Below are 24,444 nucleotides of genomic sequence, written 5' to 3' on the forward strand. Positions count from 1 at the left end.
CTAAGCATTTAGTTCTGCTGCTCAGGAACTTGGATAACATGAGTTTTTAAAATGCCTTATTTTCTTTACCACACTGAGTTTAGCATGTGAAAAATTACAAGTGACATTTGATGTTTGTCTTAACAAAACAAGGTATCTGTGAAAAGTTAGGACTATAGCTCAATATTCATGTTTTTCTCTATAAAAAGGAAAATTTAATGCAAATAATTATCCCTTCTTAAAGTCTCTATTCTGATGTTGTACTGGGCTCAAGTATCAGAAATGAGGGATAACAATCAGCTTCAGTTTGTTTGGCAAGTATTTCTGGAAGAAGTTCATTGCGTGACTTAGCAGCCCTTTCTTTGTCTGTTTGGGGTTTGAGTGTTTTGTGCTATGTTCTAAGGTATGCAAAAAAAATCAAGCCCTTGTGAAAATATGATATTTTGTAGGATGTCTCACATTCCCATTTGGGTCCTATTAGAAACTTCTACATTCAAAACTCAATTGAATTTTTCTGGTGATATATGCAGTTTACAGTCAATGTAATGCCTCTGCTTACATTCATATGATACTTAGTACAATGTAAATTTTATCTTGGCTACAGGCATTGTAATACTGAAGTAGTCTAAATACATTTTAATGGATTAAGTTAATTCTAATTCTGCTAGCTGTTAACTCAAAAATGCAGGTTTTTTCCAACTGAAGTATCCTGTAGGAGTAGTAGCAAGTGACACTTAATGAAAAATCTCTTCATGGAAGTGTATTTGCTAGAGAACATAGAGGTTTGTTGGGGTTTTTTTTAGAATAATTTTTCTCATGTGTACAATATCTTAGATTTTTAGAAAAGCAATTTAAATAATTTTAATATTCTTTGTTTAGTATTACTATAAAACTAGCTTGTCTGTCTGTTTTGGTTAGCTGTTAATTCTCATTTTCTTGGATTAATACTTGAAGAGTGGATATGAATATATCAGGAAAGTTGAAAAAATAATACTTCAAATGAAAACACCTCTAAAATCATCAAGACTGTAAGAAGTTACTTTGGTTTTGTCAGGTTTTTTCAACTGATTCTAGTAAATGGTCTCACTAAAATCAAGAATTGAAAGGAAAGAGGGAAGTAGGAACCTGTGGCCTGCTGACAGTAGTGCTGCTGTGCTTTCTGGAAGACAGATGAAGGAAGCAAGGCACTTATCACTACATGTCTTAAGTATTCCAGAGCTGCACTTTTGAAAGTAGTAGCATACAATCCTCCTTCTGCTTAAGCAAATTATATCCCTTTTCTGACACTCTCAAAGAAGTCATAGTAAGTGCAGATCATTAGAAAGTTTCTCTTAACTTTGCTTTATGTCAAAGTCAGCAAGTAGAGTATTAGTACTTTTTTGGAACTCAAAATCTTGCATTTTCTGTGGTTAAGAATTGTGTTTTAACTGTGTGTCTGTTTGTTTAGGTAACGTGGCATGAAATTGCAAGACCTCAAGTACATGGCTATGACATGCGTTGTCTGGCATTGATCGGGCGGTTTCGGTTTGTGTCAGGAGCAGATGAAAAAGTGCTTCGAGTTTTCCATGCTCCCAAGAATTTTATAGAAAATTTCAGTAACATCGCTGGTATTCCAATGGAGAAGCTGTGCTCCCATGTGAGTGTGCTAAGGCAATGCTAAATGAAGACAGCCCTCTTAGATGTAAATAAAATAAATGCTTTAGAAAATGTCAGGCTGCACTAAATTCCGTAGAAATTCTTTTAATCGTTCTGAAACCTTAACCTTGTTTTTCCTTTCCCTTCTGTTTGCTTCCATGTGTGTTTTCATATGTATTTTTACGGTGGTGTCTTATGAAACAGGTTCTATTTGAAAGCAAACAAGACCTAGTGTCAGAAGATTGTAAAGAGTGTGGGTATATTTTAAGTAAGTCAGACCATGTAGATGACTGTACATACTTGGGGATTAAGAAAGCAAGCGTGGAATGTGCATCTCCTTAATTTAAGGGTGTAGCAGTCTTGTCTAGATGTAATTATTGTTGTGTGGTTATGTGTTGTCAATATTATTTTTTTTAATTGTACGCTTGGAAATAGCATAAAGCTTTCAGCACTGTTGTTAGTTTCTACATAAAAATATTTACAAATATGTACTTGCTCATGCTTTATTTCCTCTTGGCTTTGGAAATTTAGTTGAAGCCTTTACTTAATGACAGCTAAGAAGCAGAGTGCATGCTGTCCTACTCTGTGGAAAAATGAGGCTGCAGTGTTGCCATGCTTTGCTCTCCATTTGCATTGAGATCTAATTCTGTTTTTCTCTGCATTTGGTAGAGCAGACCTCAGTCAAGATAGTTGCTTTTGTGCAGTGCCTTACAGGCTCTTTGCATTTCTAGCTCAAAAATGGTGTTTTCTGTGCAGTTTCTCAGACATGGATTAGCCTTTCTACTTGATTTAACAACTTAAATATCTGGGAAAGAAATATAATAATTTTTAATAGGAAGAAGTTACGTAAGTCACTGTTTAGTGCTTTAATTCCGCAAGACTTCGTAAGCATTTGCATTAATGACTGTTGTACAAATAGCATTGTGCTTTTATGCTGGCACATGTCATTATATTGCTTTATATAGAGTTTCCTTATCAGCTCTTCCTCTTTTGATTCATGATATTACAAGTGTTTTACGTGGGCTTTGATTAGAGGGCAAGACTTTATGAGCTCTAATGATACAGCTACTCTTAAATAGCTTAATTGAAATTGTTTTCTGTGAAAGCATTTCTTCATTAAAGTGGGAAGGCTTTTTCTTAATTTGATTCAAATGTCTTCCTCCAAAAAAGTACTTAAAACCAAAAAAACCCAGCTTTATGTTCAAAAAAGGTTGAATAGGATTATATTCAGTTCAAATCCATAGGATTGTTTTATACTTTGGGTTGTAATGAAGAACCATTTTTGCTTCAGAGGTCTTAGACTTGTGTGTATGTCTCATACATTTTCTCATCTAATTATGAACATTTAAATGCATTTTAAGCTGTCACCTAAATTATTGATTTAATTCTGTAAAACAGTCTTTGAGCTTTTCAAACACTGTAAAGAAGGGGTTTTGCAGCTATTAAATCTAATCTTTTTTCATCTCTGCACAAAGGGCCCCAAGTTCACTTACCCTTTCTAAATTTTGGCATTTTTCCCTATACCATTTTGGAAGTATTTCCTGTCTGATGATTCGTCTTTCCCCCTGTGCTGCTTTAAACAGGCACATATTCCAGTCACAGCTCTGTGCTATGTTTGAAGTTGTGGGCACAGGCACTCACTGTCTGTTCCCTTTTTTCAAAATGCTGCTTTATTATTTCACCTCAGAACAACTATTTCCCAGTTCTATTGTGTTAAAAAGTGCAGTGCTTTCAGTTAATCGTTTAATTGTCATGTATGTGCTAGAATAAATGAATTTGTGGAAGAAAACCTGTAATTAGGGATGAAGAAAACCCTTGAGCTGAGTCCTTAGAAAAGCTTTTTTTTTTTTCTTCTGGCAGGGTATTGGTCTTCATTTTGTCCAGGGAATGTTCTGGATGAGTTGGGAGTTTTTCAAAGTGCCCCCTTCACTTCCCTAGGAAAATAACTCTCAGAGATTCCTTAAAATATGGTCTTTGAAATCCGAACCTACATGACAATCTGTGTGTAACCTTTCTTTCTTTTTTTAAATTCAGCAGTCATCTGATCTTCCAGAGGGTGCAACTGTGCCAGCTTTGGGATTATCCAATAAAGCTGTTTTTGAAGGTAGGGCGAGTGAGAAATAATGGTTATGGTGTTTTATGTGGAAACTCTTTTTAAGTGATTGTTTTAGTGTCCATCTTTTTCTTAGGTCTGTAAGTGTAGGCTTTACTGCAAGTTTAGAATCTAGAAATTAAATTGTGCAAAGCATTTATTTTTCTGGTAGCACCTAAGTATGGTGCTTAAAAATAAAAGCAGATGCACAAGTGAGGGCCTTTTCCTCCCTTTATCTGCCTTTGCTTTCCTCCCCCAATGTCTTATGCAAACCTAAAATGCTCTTTGCTTTTCATATTGTGTCCCACACCCCTGTAGGAAGTAGCCCCACTCAGTCTGCACAGTGGTCCTGAGAGCCTCACTTCTCTCCTGTGAGGCCTCTGGGAGTAGCCAGGGCAGGATATTACTAGAATTCCCGCAGTTCCTATTTTTCCTCTGTTTTCTCCAAGCCTACTAATCCCCCACTTCCCTGCCCCAAGAGGACTGATGACTTCTAGCAAAAATAATTAGCATTGAATAGTGTACTGTGAAAATTAGGTTCAGAGTTATTGGAGCAGCACTACCTGTTAGCTCCTTGTCATTACTCTGGAAAATACCTTGACCTCCAAAGATAGATACATTCTGGAGTCCTTTTTACACTTCTCAAATGTTACTGTTCTTGTAGCAGCTTAGAGAAGTAATGCTGCTTTGAGGGGAGTCAGTCCCATTTTCTCTTCCAGTGAAAATAGCCATAACCCTGCTCCAGCTGAATATTGCTTTGTGAAAGTGTTGGCAAGGAAGAATTAGTTAGCCAGTGGTAAATAATGTTGTGTTTGTAAAGACTGGTGGGGCACCAGATGAGCTCCTTGAACAGTCTGTGGAGATTACACTGTAGGGGAACAAGAAAGGAGGGACAACCATCTGTCTAGAATGATAAAAAGTAGTATCTTCAGACAGGGGATGAGCCTAGTGTTTAATAAGGTCTCTGGTAAAAGTGCACTATAGTGGAATCTACAAAGTAGGTCAGACCTGCTTTTTCTTTGCTTAAAGCTTTATCAGAAGGTGTGATCTAAAAAAGGAAGTATTTTAATAAGCTTTGTCTCCAGGGTCTTCAATGGCAATAAGCCAGATTTTCTTAAATAATCTGTGAGAGAAAAACCAGCTTTGTTGTACTTGAAATGACTTGTAAAATAGATTTTGGCAAAGCTTGCTTTGTCCTGCTTTCTCATGCGTCCCTCTGCTGAGAGAGGGAACAAAAATTTCTCCTCCTAGAGTATTGTCACACACAGAATAACTAATTTGCATTGATTTCATGTGGCCCACCCAGAAGCAGCACCTGTGGATAGAATTTTCCTACACTGTCCACCACTGCTCACTCAGTGTTGTCAGCCCTGATGGCTTAGGTTAAAGTCCCACAGACCTCTGTTCTCACTTACTCTGTAGAGGAATCTTCATGGTGAGTGATGCTCAGATAGTGGTCTCAAATTAGGTAAACATTGCTCATTTAATTTTCAAGGAGAGAGAAGACAGGATGGATGAGAAGGTAGTCTTTGTTTTGCTTTTTCTGTACTGGCTTTTTGAAACTGCTGTATTTGAGACATGCATTTGGCAAAAGATAGATTCTGAGAGCAGGTTCCCCAGCTCTGTACCTTTTTCTTCATACTTTGAAAATGAAGGACAGAGTTGAATTTTGACTTAAAATTCTCTGGTTTCAGTTACTTCTGGTGCTTTTGCCTAAAGCTAAAGACTGTGCCCTCAACAGTTTTGCAGAAGTTTGCAGATTGTAGACACCCTTGTGCAAGTATGGCTTTTCATTTAGGGACCTACATTAAAATTAGGAACTCATCACTTGTATCAGAGGGTTTTTTTGCCTTAAACATTTTCATATGCAGAAGGAAAGGGGGAAGCACAGGTTCAACTCCTGGCAACTGCTTCTTTCAGTCAAATCCTCTTTAAGAATCTAAAAGAGACTGTGCTGATGGGGAGAGGTCAGTCTTGGAGTGAAAGATTATTATTATTTTTTTTAATGTTCACCTCATTCTGATGTGCATTAGAATAACTTCTAATAACTTCTACTATTATTGTAACTCTGGAAGCAGAGAAACATAATTTTAATCACTTGTATTTTAAAAGTAATAGATGGTTTTTAACTTTTATAATAAGTGCTCATATTTTCCTTCCTGTCAAGTATGTTCTCTAGCTAATGAAGTCCTTACTTTGAATAGGAGATATGGCTGTTCAGCCAGATGAAGATGAAGAATCATTTAATACCATTTCGAATCAGTATCCTGAGATTTATTTCCAACCCTTGATCCTTACAGGTATGAGATTAATTTCTGTTGTAGGAAACAGAATGAGGTTTGTTGGATATAAACTTGAAGCATTATTTAGCTGATTTTTAGATTATTTAGCACCAAATTTGAATATGCTGTACAAATGTCTTTTAGAACCTCCACCAGAGGATCACTTGTTGCAGAATACCTTATGGCCTGAAATTCAGAAGTTGTAAGTTTTATTTTTTTCTTTTCATATTTAAGTTGCAAAATTTCCAGAAAGCTATTGCAACATATTAATATAGTCTGGTCTTGTAACTCTTTCTATTTTGCTACCTGATTTGACTTGGTGTGCACTGTATTGCTTGTAAAACAAATAAATTATATAAAAATTAGGAAACAATGCAGAAAATAGCAGCTGAAACTGGTGTGTCACAATTTTACTGTATTAGTTGCTTCTGTACCAGTGAAATGTGTATGTTTTTTAGCAAAAAAACTATTATTTTGAATTTGTAATGTTCAGATTTTCCTTGTCCCTTTGGATTTGTGTTTTGAAGGTCTGTTAAAGGCACCAATCCCTGTTTTTTCCTCTCTTTGGTCCAAGAGAATAGCAAGGTTTCTGGTTTGCTATAAGAAACTATGGCATATTTTCATGGTCTTACGTGCCTTGGAATGTGATGGGCTTCTCTTTCCATGTTGCAGCCTTTGATAATGTCTGTCTGCTCAGCACATCTCTGAAAACGTTGCTTTTACTGAAGGTCTCTCTATGGAAAGAGTTTCCTGCTTATTTCTGCTTCATGGTACAGACTTTTGCCTGAAGTTTGTCTTGGTGGTATGGAAGTAGAGGCTGTGGCACTAATGGAGGAGCTTCCCCCTAAAGTGTAACAGACTTGTGAGGTGCAATAGATGGAAGCAGCAGCCAAAAAAGGATGCATCTAGTGGTAGAGCAAGGTGATGAACATTGAGTAGGATGGTTACAAAACACAGTTTGGGTATTGAATGCTGGGCGTGGTTGTGGATTGCAAAGGTTACATGGTCATGATGATAATTGTTTTAAGGTTGCAAGTTTTAGAATTCTTCAGCTGTGTTTTCTTCCTTCTTTCCTGAGATTCACGACAATTTGCAGATGGTTTACACCTTATTTGTTCCCTAAGGATCCCAATAACATGAGGCTATACTTCCACAGTCTTCAAAGTTTTAGTATCAATCTATAAAGCATAGCACAAAGAAGTGAATAGTCTCAGTCTCTTACGGGTTATTTATCTGAATCTTCTGGGCAATAAATCTTCTTTGAATGCTTTTAAGGTCTTCTATAGCATTTGTACTCAGAAGTGCTTCTAGGAGAGAAGCTAGTGGATATTAGACCATTTTGTAATTTCTAACTGTTAGGTTAGGTTAGCTGCTTCTCCTGTGCATGCTACAGCTGCTAATGCACTCACGTAAGTAGTTTGATGAGGGATGTTTGAGTAGTGAAAAGGAGCCGAGGCCAAAATTTTTCTTCATTTGCCTTTGACATTTCACAAAGTGTAGTGATACATTAATATTTGATACGCTGCTATGGGAGTACTGCCTATCTGCCTTTCTCTCCTGCATTCATTAAAATAACTGCATTTTATGATGGTCTTCAGATGACTTATCTGAGCAATTTTTTCTGTTTCTAGAGACACTGCTAATGACAGGGATTCTTTTATGCAACGGCAACAAGATGTAAAGCATTCGTAGATTTGCAGTTTTTTTGCTCAGAATAATCTTGAAAGGAGTAACATGAAATCGCATAATGTAGATTTCAAGTTGCCATAGCAGCAGAAAAACAGTGTGAGGAACTGACTTGCTAAAAATAGCTTGTTTGTCATTGACATTTGTGTATTCCTAGCTCTAACTTGACATCAAATTTTGAAGGATTAGTGTTGGGTTTTGCAAAGTGTTTGCTTGAGGAGGTTTTAGTATCAAGAACTTGCTGAATTTTTTACATAATCTAATAACTTTGAAAATATGGTAAATCTTGTGAGAGTATGCTAATCTTTATCCTCTTGGAAAATTACCATAGGGAGTTTATATGCAGCATGCTGAGATTAAAGCCTGAGTTGACATATTTATGTTTATATATATGTACATTTTGTGTAGCAGACTTGGAAGCCTGAAGAGATTCTTTTTGACACTTGAAAATTGCTGTAATCATTTGTCTGGACACTTTGAAAGTCCAGTCAGTTTACCTGTGCATGAAAAAATGCTATGGATTGTGCATTGCTAAGGCAAAATCACTTGCGGATCAAAGTGTCATTTACTTATTCATCATGCAGTTACTTCTCTCCATTGTGAACCTTCTTTTGGTGGTGTACTATGTAATGAAGAGATCAGATTGTGTGTATGGGATGAGGGGAAGGGGTTGTACTGGAGCCCCTATACTGACAGGGCTCATACACTCTTATAAACAGCATCTTCTATTGCCACTAGCTTAATTCTCTTTACTGGAGACACCACTAGGCTATACAGGCTGCTGCTCTGACCGGTGATAGTCCTGGTCATGTGACTTTGCAAAAGACAGTATTTTATGTTTTCTGTTAATGTAATGAGAAAGATTAGATTTTGGTGCTTTTGTTTAGCAAGAACAGTGTTTTATACAAAAGCTTGAAATGTTTCAATACTACGTTTGCGAGATTAAACCAAAACAACTGAGAGTCTCTTTCACAAGTTATTCCACAGGTTATTTTTCCTTCATTGAATTTGAGGAAATTTATACTTTTGATGGAATAAATATTTTTTAGTTTTAGAAAATTGACTTCCAATGGTTTTCACTGCAAAATAGTCTGCAGGAATGTGCTTTAAAAGAAAACATTATGATAAGACTCCTGCTGGTGGCAGATTAAGGGATGCAGCAGTACCTTCATCATTATAAGATACAATCAAATTTGTAACTTAACATTCCAATTAGGTGTACCCACCAGTCCCTCTCCCCACTAAATGGCCCAGGCATAGTTACACTTCATGAAAAGCCAGTGCATTCCCAGTCTTCAGACATGAATGTGGGAATCTGTCTGTGGGATATGCCCAGCAACAATTCTTCTGGACTCTGTTGAACAGACGGTAACTTGTCATGTAAACAGATGGCTGCTTTGGCTGCTAGTGAAACCTCATGAACATCAATCCCATAGAGGAACTTAACACTGCTGACCTAAGGAGTTTATTAAGAGAACTGCCCATCTCTTCAGAGCTAGGAATTAGAGGAAATCCCCCTCCCCACCTGGTATTAACCTGATATTTGTCCGCTGTTTATAGATTGCATCTTCAATTTTATTTTATTTCCAGTCTGTTTTGAGGCTGATTTTAATTTGTGTTCGTCTGTGTAGCATTTCTGCTTATTAGTTAAATCCCAGTCTGGATATGTGAGTTCGAATTCCAGCAGAACTCATACGGAAACTGATGAAAAATGTATTTCTGGAGAAGGCTGGAAGTTTTGCGGGTTTTGCAGAAGTGTTTTACTTTTGCAACATGATTCTTGCCCTTTAGTTCTGAAATCTTTCAGTATTCACAAAACAGGCGTCCTCTGGATGGACATTTGTGGTATATTTCTTCAGTGGTCTTCAAATGTATGGCTTCTGATTTTTCTTGGTGGTGATAAAATTGCTTTTCAAGAAAAACAGAATATTTTAAATGCTGCTTTAGTGTGCTTTGTTAATCATTAGTGTAGTTACTGTAGTGCTGATGCTTTAGTACTATGGAATGGGCTGGAGAGATTTTTCTTTAGTCAGTTTCTAAATCTGAAAGAATTTATGCAGATGTTTAAGTTGAATGCTGAACATTTGTTATTTGGGGTGTAATAGTGAAACAGCGGTGAGAAGTTTTTGTCAGGTACCTTTCGTTTTTGCAAAGGGATTTAAATTAACATAAGGACTTTGATACATACTGCAGAAATGACCGTGATGTGTTAAATATCTTTTCACATTTATTTCAGATATGGACACGGATATGAAATTTTTTGTGTTGCTTGCAATAATTCAAACACTGTAATTGCTTCAGCGTGTAAGGTAAGAAAAGATTTTAGCACCATCTAGTGAAAAGTGCTACCATATTTCTGGGGCTGACAGAGCAAGAGTCAGAATTTAGTTTGGGCTGAACTCTCTTCTTTCACATAAATGTGAAAGATTTTGTATGGATGGCTGTCCTAAATTATGTAAGATTCATTTGAAGATATTAGTAAGATATAAATTCTGAGCAATATAAGTATAAACCATTTTCTTAGTTGTCAGCATTAATAGAACGTAGTGAAACAATCTTGAAGATGCCCAGATGAAAGCAGCGTCTAACTTGTTTGCAACCCTTAAAATAAACCCCCTAACATTTTAGTATCTTGAAATGTGTGACTTTTTTATTTGCTTTCATTAATTCTCACTGATACTTTTTTCCTATCGATATAGGCTTCCAAAAAAGAGCATGCAGCAATTATTTTGTGGAGCACTACTTCTTGGAAGAAACTGCAGAGTTTGTCTTTTCACAATCTGACTGTTACTCAGCTGGCATTTTCTCCTAATGACAGATTTTTACTAGCTGTTTCTAGAGACAGGAATTGGTCACTGTGGAGGAGAGAAGACTCCTCGGAGTCAGGTAAGATATGCAAAGTGGATATACACACTTGAAGACTTTGCAGTGCGTTCGCTATTTTTGGCTGCACTATATTTGAAAGAGGGTTGTTAAGGTATTTTAATGAACATGTGCCTTACAATTTTGAAGAATTAATAGTGTTGTAGACTCCTGTGGCTTTAAGAAATGCAATTAATAATGTATGGAAGGCTAGAAAGGGAATTAAAATGCAGAGAAGAATATAATCAGGCTTAAAATGCTGTTTAATTGATAGTTATAATGAAGTCTGCTATTTGTCCTCCTGCTTTCTGCATGTGATTGTATGTTTGACTTACTGAAATCAGCTATCCAAGCTGGATTGTAATGCCTGAAATTCCCATTGGCATTTTGTCAAGGAAAGCCTTCATCGCAGTGTTCTGCACAGGCACATCTGGAAGGTTCAGTGCTACACCCATGTCCTGCACAGAGCTGCCTTGTCCCTGTTTGCAGGGCATGAGACTTTGAGACTCTTGACAGGATTAATCTCTCTTTGGTGTGGCTTTCTGATAATCCTACACAATTGATTAATTTGACTTGCACTGGCTCTGTCTGGAAAGAGAGCTGATAGTAAGGATTCAGTTGACTTATTCATTAAGACTTTGAGCCTTGCAAAATCATGAGGAGATTGCTATTGAACACTTTAATGGAATCCTAGAACAGATGCTTGTGCTGAAAACTATTAACATTGCACTCTTGGCTTAATAGCATATAAACACTGCTGGGCTCTATAGAATGTTCCTAGAGACTTGGCAGTGAGTTTTGGCCCCTTCAGACAGTGTCCAGTTGTATCCTGGCTTGAGATTTCTGTTCTATTCAGACTTCTATTCTAAAGCCTGGCATATTGTCCACAGTAGTTACACAATGTTTCAGGATAAGGATCATGAATACTCATAGCAAGTAGAGGAAATCCTCTTTTCATCTGTTCATCAATAACCCTTCTGTCTACAAATAACATCATTATCAGTGTAAAGCAGAACTGCTGGTATTGGCATCCCAAGAAGAGGTTATTCAAAGTCCATGCTCCAAAATGACAACCTTCTACTTAGGAAAAGCATTGCCATTTACTGATCTGCTGATCAGATTTAGTGTCTGATTGTATACATGCTGAAATGGCAGCCTGTCTCTTTGGGAACACATTTGTCTTTACAATTAGACCATTATGATTTGAGCTCTTGGGGCTTGACTGGTAAATAGGAATTGTAGTGAAATTACTGGGGATATGTGAACACATGATAAATGTTGCACTGTTCAAAAACTTCTGAAGTCAGTGTTCTTACAAAAAACTTGATAGAAATAACCTGAAGGTCTCGGACTTAAATTCTTTTGAAACAGAAATGTATATAAAAGATTGAACTGTTCCTATTGTGTTTGGGCTATAAGGGCTGACTGATAGGGTTTTGAACAGGGGCTAGTTATCACTGTGAAAAGTGTTGGAAAAAAACATATTTATGTGGTCCTAAGTATTCCCACTTGCTTTAAAGATGAACGGAATAATGTTCGAGTATTCCTGCAGTTCTTACATAGAGTTGAGTAACAATTACTTCTAATATGTAAAGTAGTGTAAACAAGAGTTTTCCTCTATTTTGTTTTATTCCAGGACCAGTCTTCACTTGCTGTGCATACACAGACAAAAATACAGCTGTTCACAGTCGAATCATTTGGTCTTGTGATTGGACGCCAGATAGCAAGTATTTTATTACTGGTAGTCGGGACAAAAAGGTAATTAATATTAAAGGAATTTAGAAAGCCCAGAATGATTTTAAATGTATTTTAGATTAGCAAATGCTGTGTTCTAATGAGCCCATATTCTATAAATACACAAAAATCTTAACTGCGTGTGTTTGCACAGAAGTCAGTGATACTTGGGTAAGCTAAATAAAGTGCTTGAATATGTATATACAAGACTGTGGGCTGCCAGTTGGACATTCTTCCTTCTTTTTTCATACAGTAAGACAAGCATATGTCACATAATTCTATGGGTCTCAAGTTTTTCTTTAACTTTCATAACAGAATCTGTTTTTGTTGTCAGTAATTTTAATGAAACCAGACAGATTGCCTACAAAGTTGAATCTTTGTAGACAGAGATTTTTTTACTATTTTCAGGGTCATCCACTTTGTTCTGTGCCCTGGAATCACTTAAAGTTATTCCTTATGCTTTTGTAAGTGCATTTACAAAAAGTTTAAAGTGAAAATTCTTACATGACTATTTGGTTTTTTTCTTTCTTTTTTTGTGTTTTTTTTTTTTTCTTTCTTTATTTATTTTTTTTTATTTTATTTTGTTTGTTTGTTTTGTTTTTTTACAGGTCATTATATGGGGCCAGTGTGATTTATCTGTGAGTACTGAGGGGAATATGCTGGATTCTATCAAGCCTCGTTCAACAGTACTGGATGCTGGGGATTCTGTTACTGCTGTCAGTATCAGCCGTGTGATTGCTCCTGATGGAAGGTATTGCTCATTTTCTGTAACTTCATTTTGTGTTTAATTTGAAATTAGTATTTTTCCCTTTAGTCAACTAGTTTTCTGTGGCTAAGCTGCTCCCAAAATCTACCTGTCAGTTATTTTGACCATTCTTTAACTGAATGACCTCTACTATTTTTCCCGAAACATTAATTCTTCCAACAATATTGACTGATGTGAGGTTGTAATAACCTCCTTATTTTTTCCTAACCAAATCTATTTTGCAGGTTTCCCTTTTGCTCATTTTATGAGGCAGCTTTGATTTAAATTGTAGTGTATTAATTTGAAAGGCAAGGAGCAACACAGTCCTAGTTCTTTCTATCCTGCTTTAGAGCCAGCCTGGCTGAGCTACCTATGGTAATTTTTTTCAGAACTAATGCAGTTTTTCTCTTGATAGATATATTGTTGCAGTAGGCTTAGAGAATGGGAAGATCATCTTGTACACATGGAAGCAAAGTGGGGAAGAGCCGGTACTAGCTGACTGGACCACATGTTTTGAGATGGATAACAGGTATGTTAATAACAGTGCAGCAGTTCTGTTCTTATAGTTCAAAATTGTATGTAACTGATTTATTTGTATACCAAAAATCGTTATCCTTTTAGGAAAATGTGATCTCTGAAAGTCTATAGATATCTGTTAGCAAAACCTGGAAATAAAAACATTGGTTATTTAGATGTATTTAAAAAAACCCACCAACAAACCCCAACAAAAAACAAGGTGAGGGTTAAACCCCAAAATACTTCATGCTATGTAAATGCTCTGAGAAGTAGTAATCTTTGTTGGCCCTATGCAAAAAAAAAGAAGAAGGCTCTACCTTTAATCTTAAAATAGGATGATAGGAAACCCTGAAGAGAGGGAGAAAAGAATCGCTGTCTATATACATCAGCAAAACATTTGGGAGTAGATGACAGCAAGCTTTCAAGAGCAGCTTCTAGCAGAAACCAAAGGAATGACAAGCTGTATGTGGTGCTGCTGTGGTGACAGCTAGAGAAATTCTGTAGAGAGACGTGGAATGTTTCACTTGAAGCACTCTCCTAGATTCTTCTGTCACATACCGGCATTGATAGTATCAGAAATGAAAGTTGATGGTGACTTTGGCCTTTGTGTGCTTGAAGCGAATTGGAAAGAGACACCAGATAACAGGAAATCGCAGGCTAAAAGCCAGAAATCTGTCATATCTCAGTAACTGAGATGCTAGACCTGCAACTTAATGTGGTAAAACTGGAAATCAATAGCTGTTTGAATTATGGATGAGTGAGAGGATAAAATGTCATTAGTGTTAATGGCCCTACTTATTTTAAGAACTTAATACCCACTGGTTGTCACAAGTCAGTTTTTCCTCAGTTGGTAGTGTTAACTGAAGAGTACTAATTGTCTGCTTGTTGATGTTTGCACTCACATGCCCAACTGTGTTTGACATTTTGCAGTTATGTATGGATTTCTTTTGTTGCAGCCAAAGTCATGCTCTTGCTGTGAAACGTTTATGTTGGAGACATCATGCAGGCAGAGCTGGACATAATGATCAGAACAGCAGCGAGTGGTTGCAGCTTGCAAGTTGTGGAGCTGATCACTGTGTTAAGATATTCAATGTCAACAGATTTGCTCTTTAGCAAGGACAGCAGGCCTGTCTCTGCCCAACAGATTCACAACACTTTATTTCAACTTGTAGCCATTTTGATTATTGGATTTTCTGTTTTCTGCTTGGAAAGTGAAACATCTGACATGTAACTTATTAAAGCAACTTTGGTGGAAGTTTTAAATGTCAAGTATTTTTCTAATGCTGCAGTTCTAGGAATATGAAGTATTTTATATGTTTTGGTTGATGAATATCCTGGAACTGAGGGATAGGAGGTGGGAGAAGGATAATGAGACAGCTTTGTCCACTGTGACTCCAAGGGCAGGTGGGAAGCTGCTGATACTTAGGTTCTTCTGTGCTTGGGGTTCCACGTGGAGTACTGGGGTTTTTTTTAATGACTCCTGTTCCTATTAAACTTAACTGCCAGTTGTCCTGCCAGTGCTGATATCATGTGTTTAATCATGTGCAGTCAGAGATCAGAGTTAAACATACAGCTTTCTCCAATTGCCTTCTGGGTGTGTATTACAGCCCTGGTCCAAGTCTGAGACCACCTGACTTTAGAAGGAGAAGTTTGTGTTTGCATGCTTGCACAGGCCTTCTCGTTGGATTTAATTCCTTTATGCTGCTGTGCAGAATGCTGAGCTCATGCTTCTTGGTCACGTGGGGCCTAAAGCCAAACTCACAGACCACTTAAATCTTCTGGTGCCTCCCCTGTGTACCTGTGAGCTCTCTGAGCAGAGTGCTATAGCAGACCCAGCTCTTAATCTGTTGGAGAGCCATCCTCTACAGTTTGGACTGGAAAAGTTTACAGATGTCATTAGGCAGGAGCTAAAATGAGGCAGCCATTCCTTGCACTGCCTTTGGACTCTTCCTGACTTTTGAGGGCTCCTTATCTGTTCTGGTCAAAACAGGTTGACTTAGTTGTCTGATAGTGTTGTAATGTAAGTAGAATGCTAATAGATGGTGAGTACTTCAGAAAGAAGCCTATAGCTCAGCAGGTCTGTATCTGATTCCAGAGTCTAATTTAGAAATTAGTTAAACTTTGAGAATGAAACTATTGTTATTCAGGATCCACTTGCTACCCAGAACTGGCAGTGCAGAAGTAATTGGAATTGTATTTAACTGTGTACTGATTTGCATCTTTGGATTAAGTGTACAGTTCTTTCAGAGTGGGCCATGCTCTGTTCAGATTATAGTTTACATTTAAAGGGTTTTATATTTCAGCTTTTAATTTTCAATTCTGTTTTTCAGCAGTAAAAATGATTATTTAAAATGGGGACAGGGGAATATAAAATTGACTTTTTAATAAAGATTATTTGCTACATTTTACTTATGGTACCCAGTGCTTTCCTTACATGTGTGCTTTAAGCATTTGAGTAGTGTATTTTGCTTGTCTGGGAAGTTTTAAACAACTGTATCCCAGCAAGAGAAAGAATGAAGTTCCACTTTTGGCAGCTTTTTGAAATCTCATGAGTGGTAAGTTATGTCTATGTCACAATTGTGATTTGGTGTTTTACTTAAAATTTTATGATAATACTGGACAATTCTTTCTAATACTAGTATGTCTTTCCATGTGGCCGCTCTTGTGTATACATGAAAGTAAAACTTCATTTTAGTTATCTCTCTCTTTTATTTTGTTAAATGCTGTTGTTAAACAAACATCACCTATTAGATGATTTACTAACTCATTCCATTACCCCTGGGATTTTTGTGACTCAATCTATATCTCATTCTTCCAGCTTCAAATACATCAGAGTAGTCTGTTGGTCTCCCAAGTCTAAATGTTTATAATAGACACTTTTAGTTTTCAATTAAGTTAGAGGTTGTCAAGAGACATCTCAACACATGACTAATATTTTATGTATGATATTATCTTTGCTCACATACCACTCTGCTCTGCATTATGTGGGCATGACTTTTACATACACCTTTATCTTCTCAGTAAATCCACTGAAGTCTTTTCAAATCAGCATGTAAAAAATATTAAGAAATGAGCTGCTGGTGTTGTATGTGGTGCTCTGAAATTCTCTGTTGTACAGTGCCACTGAAAATGGAGTTTAGAAAAATGATGGGATAAACTAAAGTTTTGCAAAGAATATTCTAATACCATTTGATACACTTGAGATAAAGCCATTCCATGAATATTTTGGATGCACATTATAAAAAGTATTTTTCTGCATTTATGCTTGTTCTGAGAAGACTTTGTGGCCAAGGATGTGAATAAACAGTTTGATGTAGTCAGACTTAAAGGAGAAGGATTATCTTGTTTTACAGTAGAAGTATCTTTGAAAAAGTAAGCAAGAAATGTCATGGGTCTTGTTGTTTGTAATATGAGATCTGTAACCAAAACCAAATGGTTATTGAGATTATGCAAAGCCATCTTAAATCTTTCAGTCCAGGATGTAGGCATCCTAAGTCTGTGTTGGACCAAAAAGGCATGCTGACACTGACTTTGGAGGTGGGGATGCTGTGGTGCCCACTGGCTCAGGAGGACAAAACAAGCTGTTTGTGTAAACGGGGAAGATGAGAGATGCTGACATTCAGCCCTAAGATCTCCTGCCTGGGCTCCATGTGGCAGCCTTCCTGCTGCCAGCAGCAAGCTATTGATTGTGCTAATTTTTTCAGTTATGAAATGGGAAAGAAGGAGCAGGTTACAAGTCATGCTAAGCCTTTAAAAAAATGTGTTATTCCACTGTCGTATGTCTTGTGGGCTGGGACTTCAGAAGTAACTGGAAGCTGTTGAAAATTTCAAGGAAGTCAATTATTGAACTCTCAGCTATCGAAAACATCACTTTGGTAACTCTGAGTAATCTCTGTTTTCCCAAATATTTAACAGGAAGAAATGAGAATGCTTAGGGGCTCACTGCCAATTGCAGCTAATGCGGAGATGAGGGAAGAGGAGGAAGCAGCTGTGTCCTCATTTAGACTCAAATCTCACTTTAAGAACTGGCTGTTGCAAATAAGGAAACTTTAAAATAACTGAAATGGGAAGCAAAAATATTACTTACTCTGTTTTAAAGAGCATCTGGAGCTGTACAAAAGATGAGACAAAATCACTGACAGGACAAAATTCAGAATATGCCTTTAGTGCATTAGGAAGCTGGTAGAGGTGGGAGTTGTTGAGCACAGTTTAGAGCTACTACTGCTCTTTAACCAGCAGTACTGTACCAGGATCTACAGTGGTAGTTTTGAGGTGACAGGTTAATGTGTTTACCCCATGATTTCCCCAGCCATTCCCATTTTTGCCCTGTGTACCAGTGTATTCTCAAACGGATGTGGGGCATTCCATCAGACACTTTCCCAGCCAGGGGCTGCCTTTTTGCCCATGCTGGCCACCAGATCCCTCTTATCCTGCTTCTGCCTTTTCTGGTAGAGAGCCTGGAGGGCTCAGTGCTCCCTTTGCTAGCCCCTGATACTCTCGCTCGAGCACTGCTCCTGCTCTCACCTTGCTTGACCAGCTCTAGTGCCTGTATTCGAGCAGTTTGTGTTCAATGGCATTTTCAAACTTTGCTAGCATCATTTTATTTTCTGCAGTAACTAATCTATGCTGTAATGCAGCAATAACACTAGAAATGATCTCATGCTCTTTCTGGAGAGAATTTAGGGTAGACCATGTGGCAAAGCCTGATGCTGTACCACAATAACAGGGCTAGCTCCAGTACCCTGAAGTAGTGATGCCAGGTGTGCCCTGGACTTGAAGTCCTCTAAGGGAGCTGCTCCATGTTATTGGTGTTTTCACCATTCTGCCAACATTACTGCTGCGTAGATGAGAGGAGTTCTCATGCCTGAGGTAATCACCGTGTTATGGTAGTGTCACCCTTGTACAGACTCCAGCAGATCTCCCAACTGAAATACCGGTTGGGGGCCTGATGTTCATTGTAAATTCTCATCAGGCTGAACAATGACACAGGACCATGTGTCAAAGAACTCTTGTGCTTTATTGTACAGTTGCTGTAACTCTGACAACCAGCCCACTGTTTAGACTCAAAGGGTGTTGGCTAACAAGCCCTTAAATTCTTAAAATATACTTCCACAAGAGTGGTGGCTAACAAGCCCTTTTGTGCAGTACACTTCAGTAAGTTCTCAGCTCCCACAACAGATTCCTCAAAGGTGCTGGCTAACAAGCCACAACACACTTCCACAAGCTCCCCACTCCCACAACAAACTTCAGAACAGAGTACAGGGTAGAATATGACAGCTGTACTTTGCCCAGGCTCAGCAAGGGGAGAGAGAAATAAAGGCAGAGAAGAGAGAAGAAAAAGAATATCACCAGTCCTTAGATCCCACATTGGCCCTGCTGCATGGCTGGTCTAGAGCTGGGAATGCGAGACAAAGAGAAAGAGAGGGAAAAGATAGAGAGGGGTCCAATCTGCTCTCTTTTATAGTTAACTTGGTGCAGCCTTTTATGTAAACTAGATTTCTCTTGCCATTCTGTTCATGTGTGCACAGCCAGACCTTTGAGCCCTCCTTCCAGGAGGTGAGTCGGGGTGAGGGGGGCTGAACAGGAGTCTCCAGGTGAAGTGGGAAATTAGCTCAGAACAGCACTGGCCCATCTCTCTGGGACCCTCTCTTCCAGTCACATCTTTCCTGTGGGAACAGTCAGAATGTGTGAGACAAAACATGCTTATGTCTGGTCCTCCACAAAATAGCAAGGTATGCAGCAAACAGATTTTTTTACTCCCCTTCAATGAAGAGCTTGTGCAAACACTGATCTTCTTGTCTTCCCTCATCTTGTTTCTTCTAAGCCTTTTCTCTCTTTATTCACCCACTCTTCTTCTAAGAAGCTGTTTTGCCTTCTTAGTCCCTTCTTCATTCTCACAGGCCCCTAAATCCTCATATAATCAATCCTTATTTTCTCAACAGCCTCTTCTCTCTTGCTATTGTTCTTGTAAGATAATCCTATGCTTTCTAATACATGATCCTAAGAGAATTTATATGTATGGAGTATAACATCCTCTTGGTATTTTCTGTTCTGCCTTCTATGTCTCTGATTCTTCCTTTGCTAGGTTTTGGGCTTTTGGTATTTGCACAAGGCTGTCCAGTCTCATTACCTCCTGTCTCCCTGACAGCAAGTTACTGGCATACGTGTGAGCAGCATGCCCTCCCTCCCTTGCTAAAGCATAAGTTGTCTACCTGCCACTGGGGGGAACTTTTCTCCTCTACAAAAATGAATTGACTGCAGTCCCCCCAAGGGAAGCTCTCCAAGTGCTTTTCAAGATAAAGCAATCGTTACATTTGTCTTTCTCTTTTGTAATCTTGGAGAGCCTCCTTCCTAGGAGTTTTCATATAAAGATGTATCTCTCTGAGACAATATCTGCACTCCACAGACACACTTTTTAGAGCATAGGGCCTTTCTGCTGTTTGAGTTTTTTGCTTTGATATGGCAGGAATCCTATATGGTGCAGTTGCCTATTAGTTCTCTGGATGCTACAAATTTTCACGACTGTCCACAAAGAGCACCGAGCTGCACCATGTTTCTCTGCAGAAGAGGTTCAGCCAGGGAGGCTGAAATAGCTGCAGTACAGGGAAGTGCCTGAGATGCCTGTAGGTTGCTCTGTGTTGGTCTTCAGGATGGGTCTCCCTGACCTACACAGGTGCTAGAGGTGTGATGTAGCTACCATGGAGTTGTTCTGCTTCTTCAGTGCAGTCTTTCTGTATTGCAAACATTGCTGTGCCTTCAGTAACAGTTCCAGTTCACTAAGCCCATTGGGACTAGTTGAGATGGGAGCCCCTTTACAGCTGGTGATAATTGATTCAGTCTGGTAGACCACCTCTATAGTTATAGGTACATGAAATATAGTTTGGTAAAGCTAATAGAAAGGCATAAATGCTGGGTTTGGTTGTTTACTACTAGGCAAAGGCCAACTTCAACAATTTTTATCCATCAAAAAGAATTTGGTGTGTTTTATCATGGCAAAAGCATTTTCATAGCTCAAAACAGGAGTTATGTCTTTGATGTGAAACTTTGCAATTCTTATTCATTCCTCAAAAGTGTGTTTCCATAGGTTAGTAATACTGAAAATTGTTAGCTCAGAACCAAAATAATAACAGATTGTGTTTCACAGAGCAATGGGATCATGGGATTATTAAAATTGGAAGGGAGCTCTGAAGTCTCTAGTCCAAGCTTCTGCTCCAGGCAGGGTTAACTATGCAATCGCAGTAGGCTGCTTAGAGCTGCTTCCAGTCTGGTCTTGAAAATCTTGAAGGACAGAGACTACACAGTCACTCTGAGCAATCTGTTGGCTGGCTGACTTTATAGTGACAACTTCTTTCAGTTCTGAACCTCTTTTGTTTCAGTTTATGCCCTCTTACCTTCCTTTAGCTCACCACTGTGAAGAGCTGGGATTCATCATCTTCATAATCTTCTAAGTATAAGAAGGCTGCTACCAAGTGCCTGCAAAGCCCTCTCTTCCCCAGGCTGAACGTGCCCCATTCCTCTGCCTCCTTCCCCAAGGCAACTGCTCCAGCTCGCTCTGCCTTTGTGGCCCTCTGCTGCACTTGCTCCAGATTAACATGATCTTTCCTGTACTGAAAAACCCCAAACTGCAAAGGTACACACGGTCTCATTACAACAGGCCATGTGTCTAAAGCCTGTTGTACAGCTTCCTCCCCTATGAAGTCCAAGTCTCTAGTGCTTTCTTCTTTAAAGTAGCCTTATGTCCTTTTCCTGTACTATTCTTTTGCATGTGTGTCTGCAGAACTGGGTTCTTCCCCATACACAGCATATTCCAACATCTCTGCTAGATGTGAATTTGGACATTGCTCTGACCACGTGGCAACACTGCTTCTGGGAACAAAAGAGTCCCTGTCATACTAATTAAGTGTCCTTACACTGTTTCCACCACCGGCAAGGTGGAAAGAGCAGAAGAAAGAGGTGATGGTTTGGCTCTGGCTGGAAGCTCTGCTTGTCTCCTGCCTCCATCTGAGCGTGAGGTGCCTGCCTCTAGGGAGCAAGGCACCAGTCCAAGCAGGTGTCCAGAGCCCTCAGCAGAGCTGCAATCCATAACTCTTCCCTTGTGACCCGAGGTGGCCATTTATTTAGATGAATGAGAGTTGACTGCACTACACATAGGAGCAGTCATACTGGTTGCATACATACCCCAACAGCCTACATACCCCAACATACATACCCCAACAGCCCCTCACCCCCACAAATTCTGTATTAAAAAAATTACTTTTATCTCAGAGGAAAAGAAACAGGTGCTATTTTAAGTGCCTAAACTGCGGTCACTTCACTGAAGTATCAGTTTATTGCTTCCACATGCCAAGGACCACCAGGTGGCAATATAAGAAAAAGGATAAGCAGCACCTGTCATGTATACCCCCCCAAAAATCAAAATAAACTAGAAATATATTCAAACACAGAGATTTGATCTCCTCTGAGTTGTTTAAATGCAGTGTTTCAGTGATTATTATTTCTCATGAAACACTGATTTTGAAAATAGTCTTTCCTGTGGTTTAGTCCTGCAGTTGGGCTACTATGCCTTTGGAAAATGATGACTATCTCCTTGTCACACAGGGTCCTAATGTCTGTTATAGACCTTCTCCCTCACCCCAACATATCACTATGAAGAGAGTATAAAAAAATTTAATTTTATTGCTTTATCTTGTTGAAATGTAAAATGAGACTTATTTTCCTGCATCTGTTTTGTTGTCTGTATTTTGTATTCTGAAAGGTTGTCTAACCATGTGGATGCCCCAGGAAGGGTTTAAGCTAATGAATTCTCATGCACCTCCTGAAGGCAGCTGTGATTTAGATTAGAGGGTAGATTTAGATGAGATATTAGGAAGAAATGCTTTACTGTGAGAGTGGTGAGATACTGGAACAGGTTGCCTAGAGAAATTGTGGACGTGCTGTCCCTGGAAGTGCTCAAGGACAGGTTAGATGGGGCTTCGATCAGTGTGGCTGAGTGAGAGGTGTCCCTGCCCATGGCAGGGGGGTTGGAACTCAATGATCTTTAAGGTCCCTTCCAACCCAAACCATTCTATGATTCTTTGATTTTTCAGTGAAGGGTGACTACATTGGATCATATGATGAAACTCTTCCAGACTCCAGTGACTTATGTTTCAGGAATATCTTCAACCAGAGGAAGAACTCTAGTGCCTGTCAGCTGTTGATGAATTTCCTTTTCTTTCCATGGGTTTGTCCAATTGCTTTTTGAATCCATGCAAAACCATAATTATCCCAGTGATTAGTGGGAAATAATTCCTCAGGTTAAGTCTGTGCCAATAAGAAGATGCATCTCTTGTTTGTTTTGAACATTTAATGCCTCCTTGTTATTGAATTAGAAAAGGATTAGTTGTTTTTCACTGTCTCATTGTTATTCCTGATTTTGTAGACCTCTAGCATATTCCCCACCCGTGGATTTCTTTTCCAGTCAGAGCAATGTTGCTGTAATTAAATGTCCCTTTTATGGCAGCTGTACTCTCCCTTTCATTGAACTTACTGCCTCTTGCCCAGTGCTACAATATTTCTACCAATAAAGAAGTATTTATTACTCTTTTTTAACTTATTTATTTATTAATGTTTGTCTGGGAGTGCCTAGTCTTTTGGGTATTTGTGACAGAGCGTAGTATCTTGTCTTTGGACTGTTTTATTATTTCCTCGTTTAAGTCATAAATTAATTTTTCCAATATCATTCTGGTCTGCAGTGACAAGTTGCAGAGGTCTCAGAACTGCAGCACGGTGTGGAATGATTAGCACTTGCTGCTAAAGGATAAACCTAATGCTAAAATAACAGGGTAGCTGCAACCCAAGACGGAGGGTACTGGCAGCATATGTTTGGGACGTCTGTGCAGCAGCTGATATTATGCCTCCTGCGTCTTTGCAGTTCCATCAAAGAATCAGTCAATCACGGTGGTGTGAATTTCCTTTATTGACTCAGTAAAAATAGAGGAGGCTGGTGAGTGACTTCTGTGATTCGGTGAGAGCTTTTCCAGCCACGTCAGGAGAGGGGTTTTCACACTGCGTGGAAGGCCTCCCAACAGACGTGGCAGATGCCGGAAACCTTTTCCAGTTGACCTTGCCAACAAAATTAGCTGAGAGGGAAAAGTCTCCACAGTATTTTACAGATTTAAAAGCAAACAAATCATCGATTTTTTAAGTCCAGAAGAAAGTGCAGCCACTGTTCAGTTTGTCCTTTTGCATAACACAGGAAGGAATTATTGTACCCTCTTGAGTTACTGAGCAATGCAGTGACTTGTGGTTAACCAGATTTTCCAGGAATATCTGTAAAAAAGCAAGAGAGGCTGGAAACATCTCCTTAATCCTCCACAACTCACTCACTATGTGGCTAAAAGTGTTTCTCCAAAAGCAAGGAAGGGCTTGCAAAGTTGTGCTGCTGGTCTTGTTCTGTTACAGTTGGTGGTGCAGTTGACTGGTCATCTCTAAGACACCAAAATTCATTCTATTAACCAATAAGAGAAGTCATGTAAAAAAGTCATACCCACTTTTCTCCATATGTCGTGAGGAAGCAAATGAAAGTTTGATACACCTGTAGGGGGAAACAAATTTCGAAAAATGTTAACCAGAGTTGTCCCTATCCCCTCTCCTGATGGCTGATTGAGGGTGAGAACTGGTGCCCCAGCCACAGGCAAAGAGCCAGCCCAAAGCAGGCAAAAATGCCTGATTTCAGCCTGAGCACAGCTTCAGCATGGCAGAACCGCAGCAAATGAAGACTTTGCAGAGTTTTGAGATTTGCCTGAGAGCTCTGTAGTTGCAAAGCCCCTGCCCCTCCTGGGAGCAGACTGTACTCTGCCATGGTGAAGATGATGATGTGTTCATGGAGCATATTCTGCACCTTGTACTTCTGCGTAGGTGTGGGAGAAAGGTGA

At 38.9% G+C, this 24,444-nt stretch overlaps 1 protein-coding gene across 1 annotated transcript; it reads left to right on the top strand.

Moving 5' to 3' along the window:
- Positions 1-1,426: 1,426 nt before the first annotated feature.
- On the top strand, positions 1,427-14,800 carry ELP2 (elongator acetyltransferase complex subunit 2; the record flags this gene model as incomplete). The annotated part of the gene is made up of 10 exons (XM_009071633.1): positions 1,427-1,615; positions 3,649-3,718; positions 5,911-6,006; positions 6,133-6,190; positions 9,911-9,983; positions 10,374-10,560; positions 12,173-12,294; positions 12,879-13,021; positions 13,431-13,544; positions 14,488-14,800. Coding segments are annotated over 10 exons (1,209 nt in total), but the record flags the coding sequence as incomplete, so codon positions are not given.
- Positions 14,801-24,444: the final 9,644 nt, after the last annotated feature.

This window comes from Acanthisitta chloris, unplaced genomic scaffold (genome assembly GCF_000695815.1).
Source record: "Acanthisitta chloris isolate BGI_N310 unplaced genomic scaffold, ASM69581v1 scaffold2033, whole genome shotgun sequence".
NCBI classification, from domain to species: Eukaryota; Metazoa; Chordata; class Aves; order Passeriformes; family Acanthisittidae; genus Acanthisitta; species Acanthisitta chloris.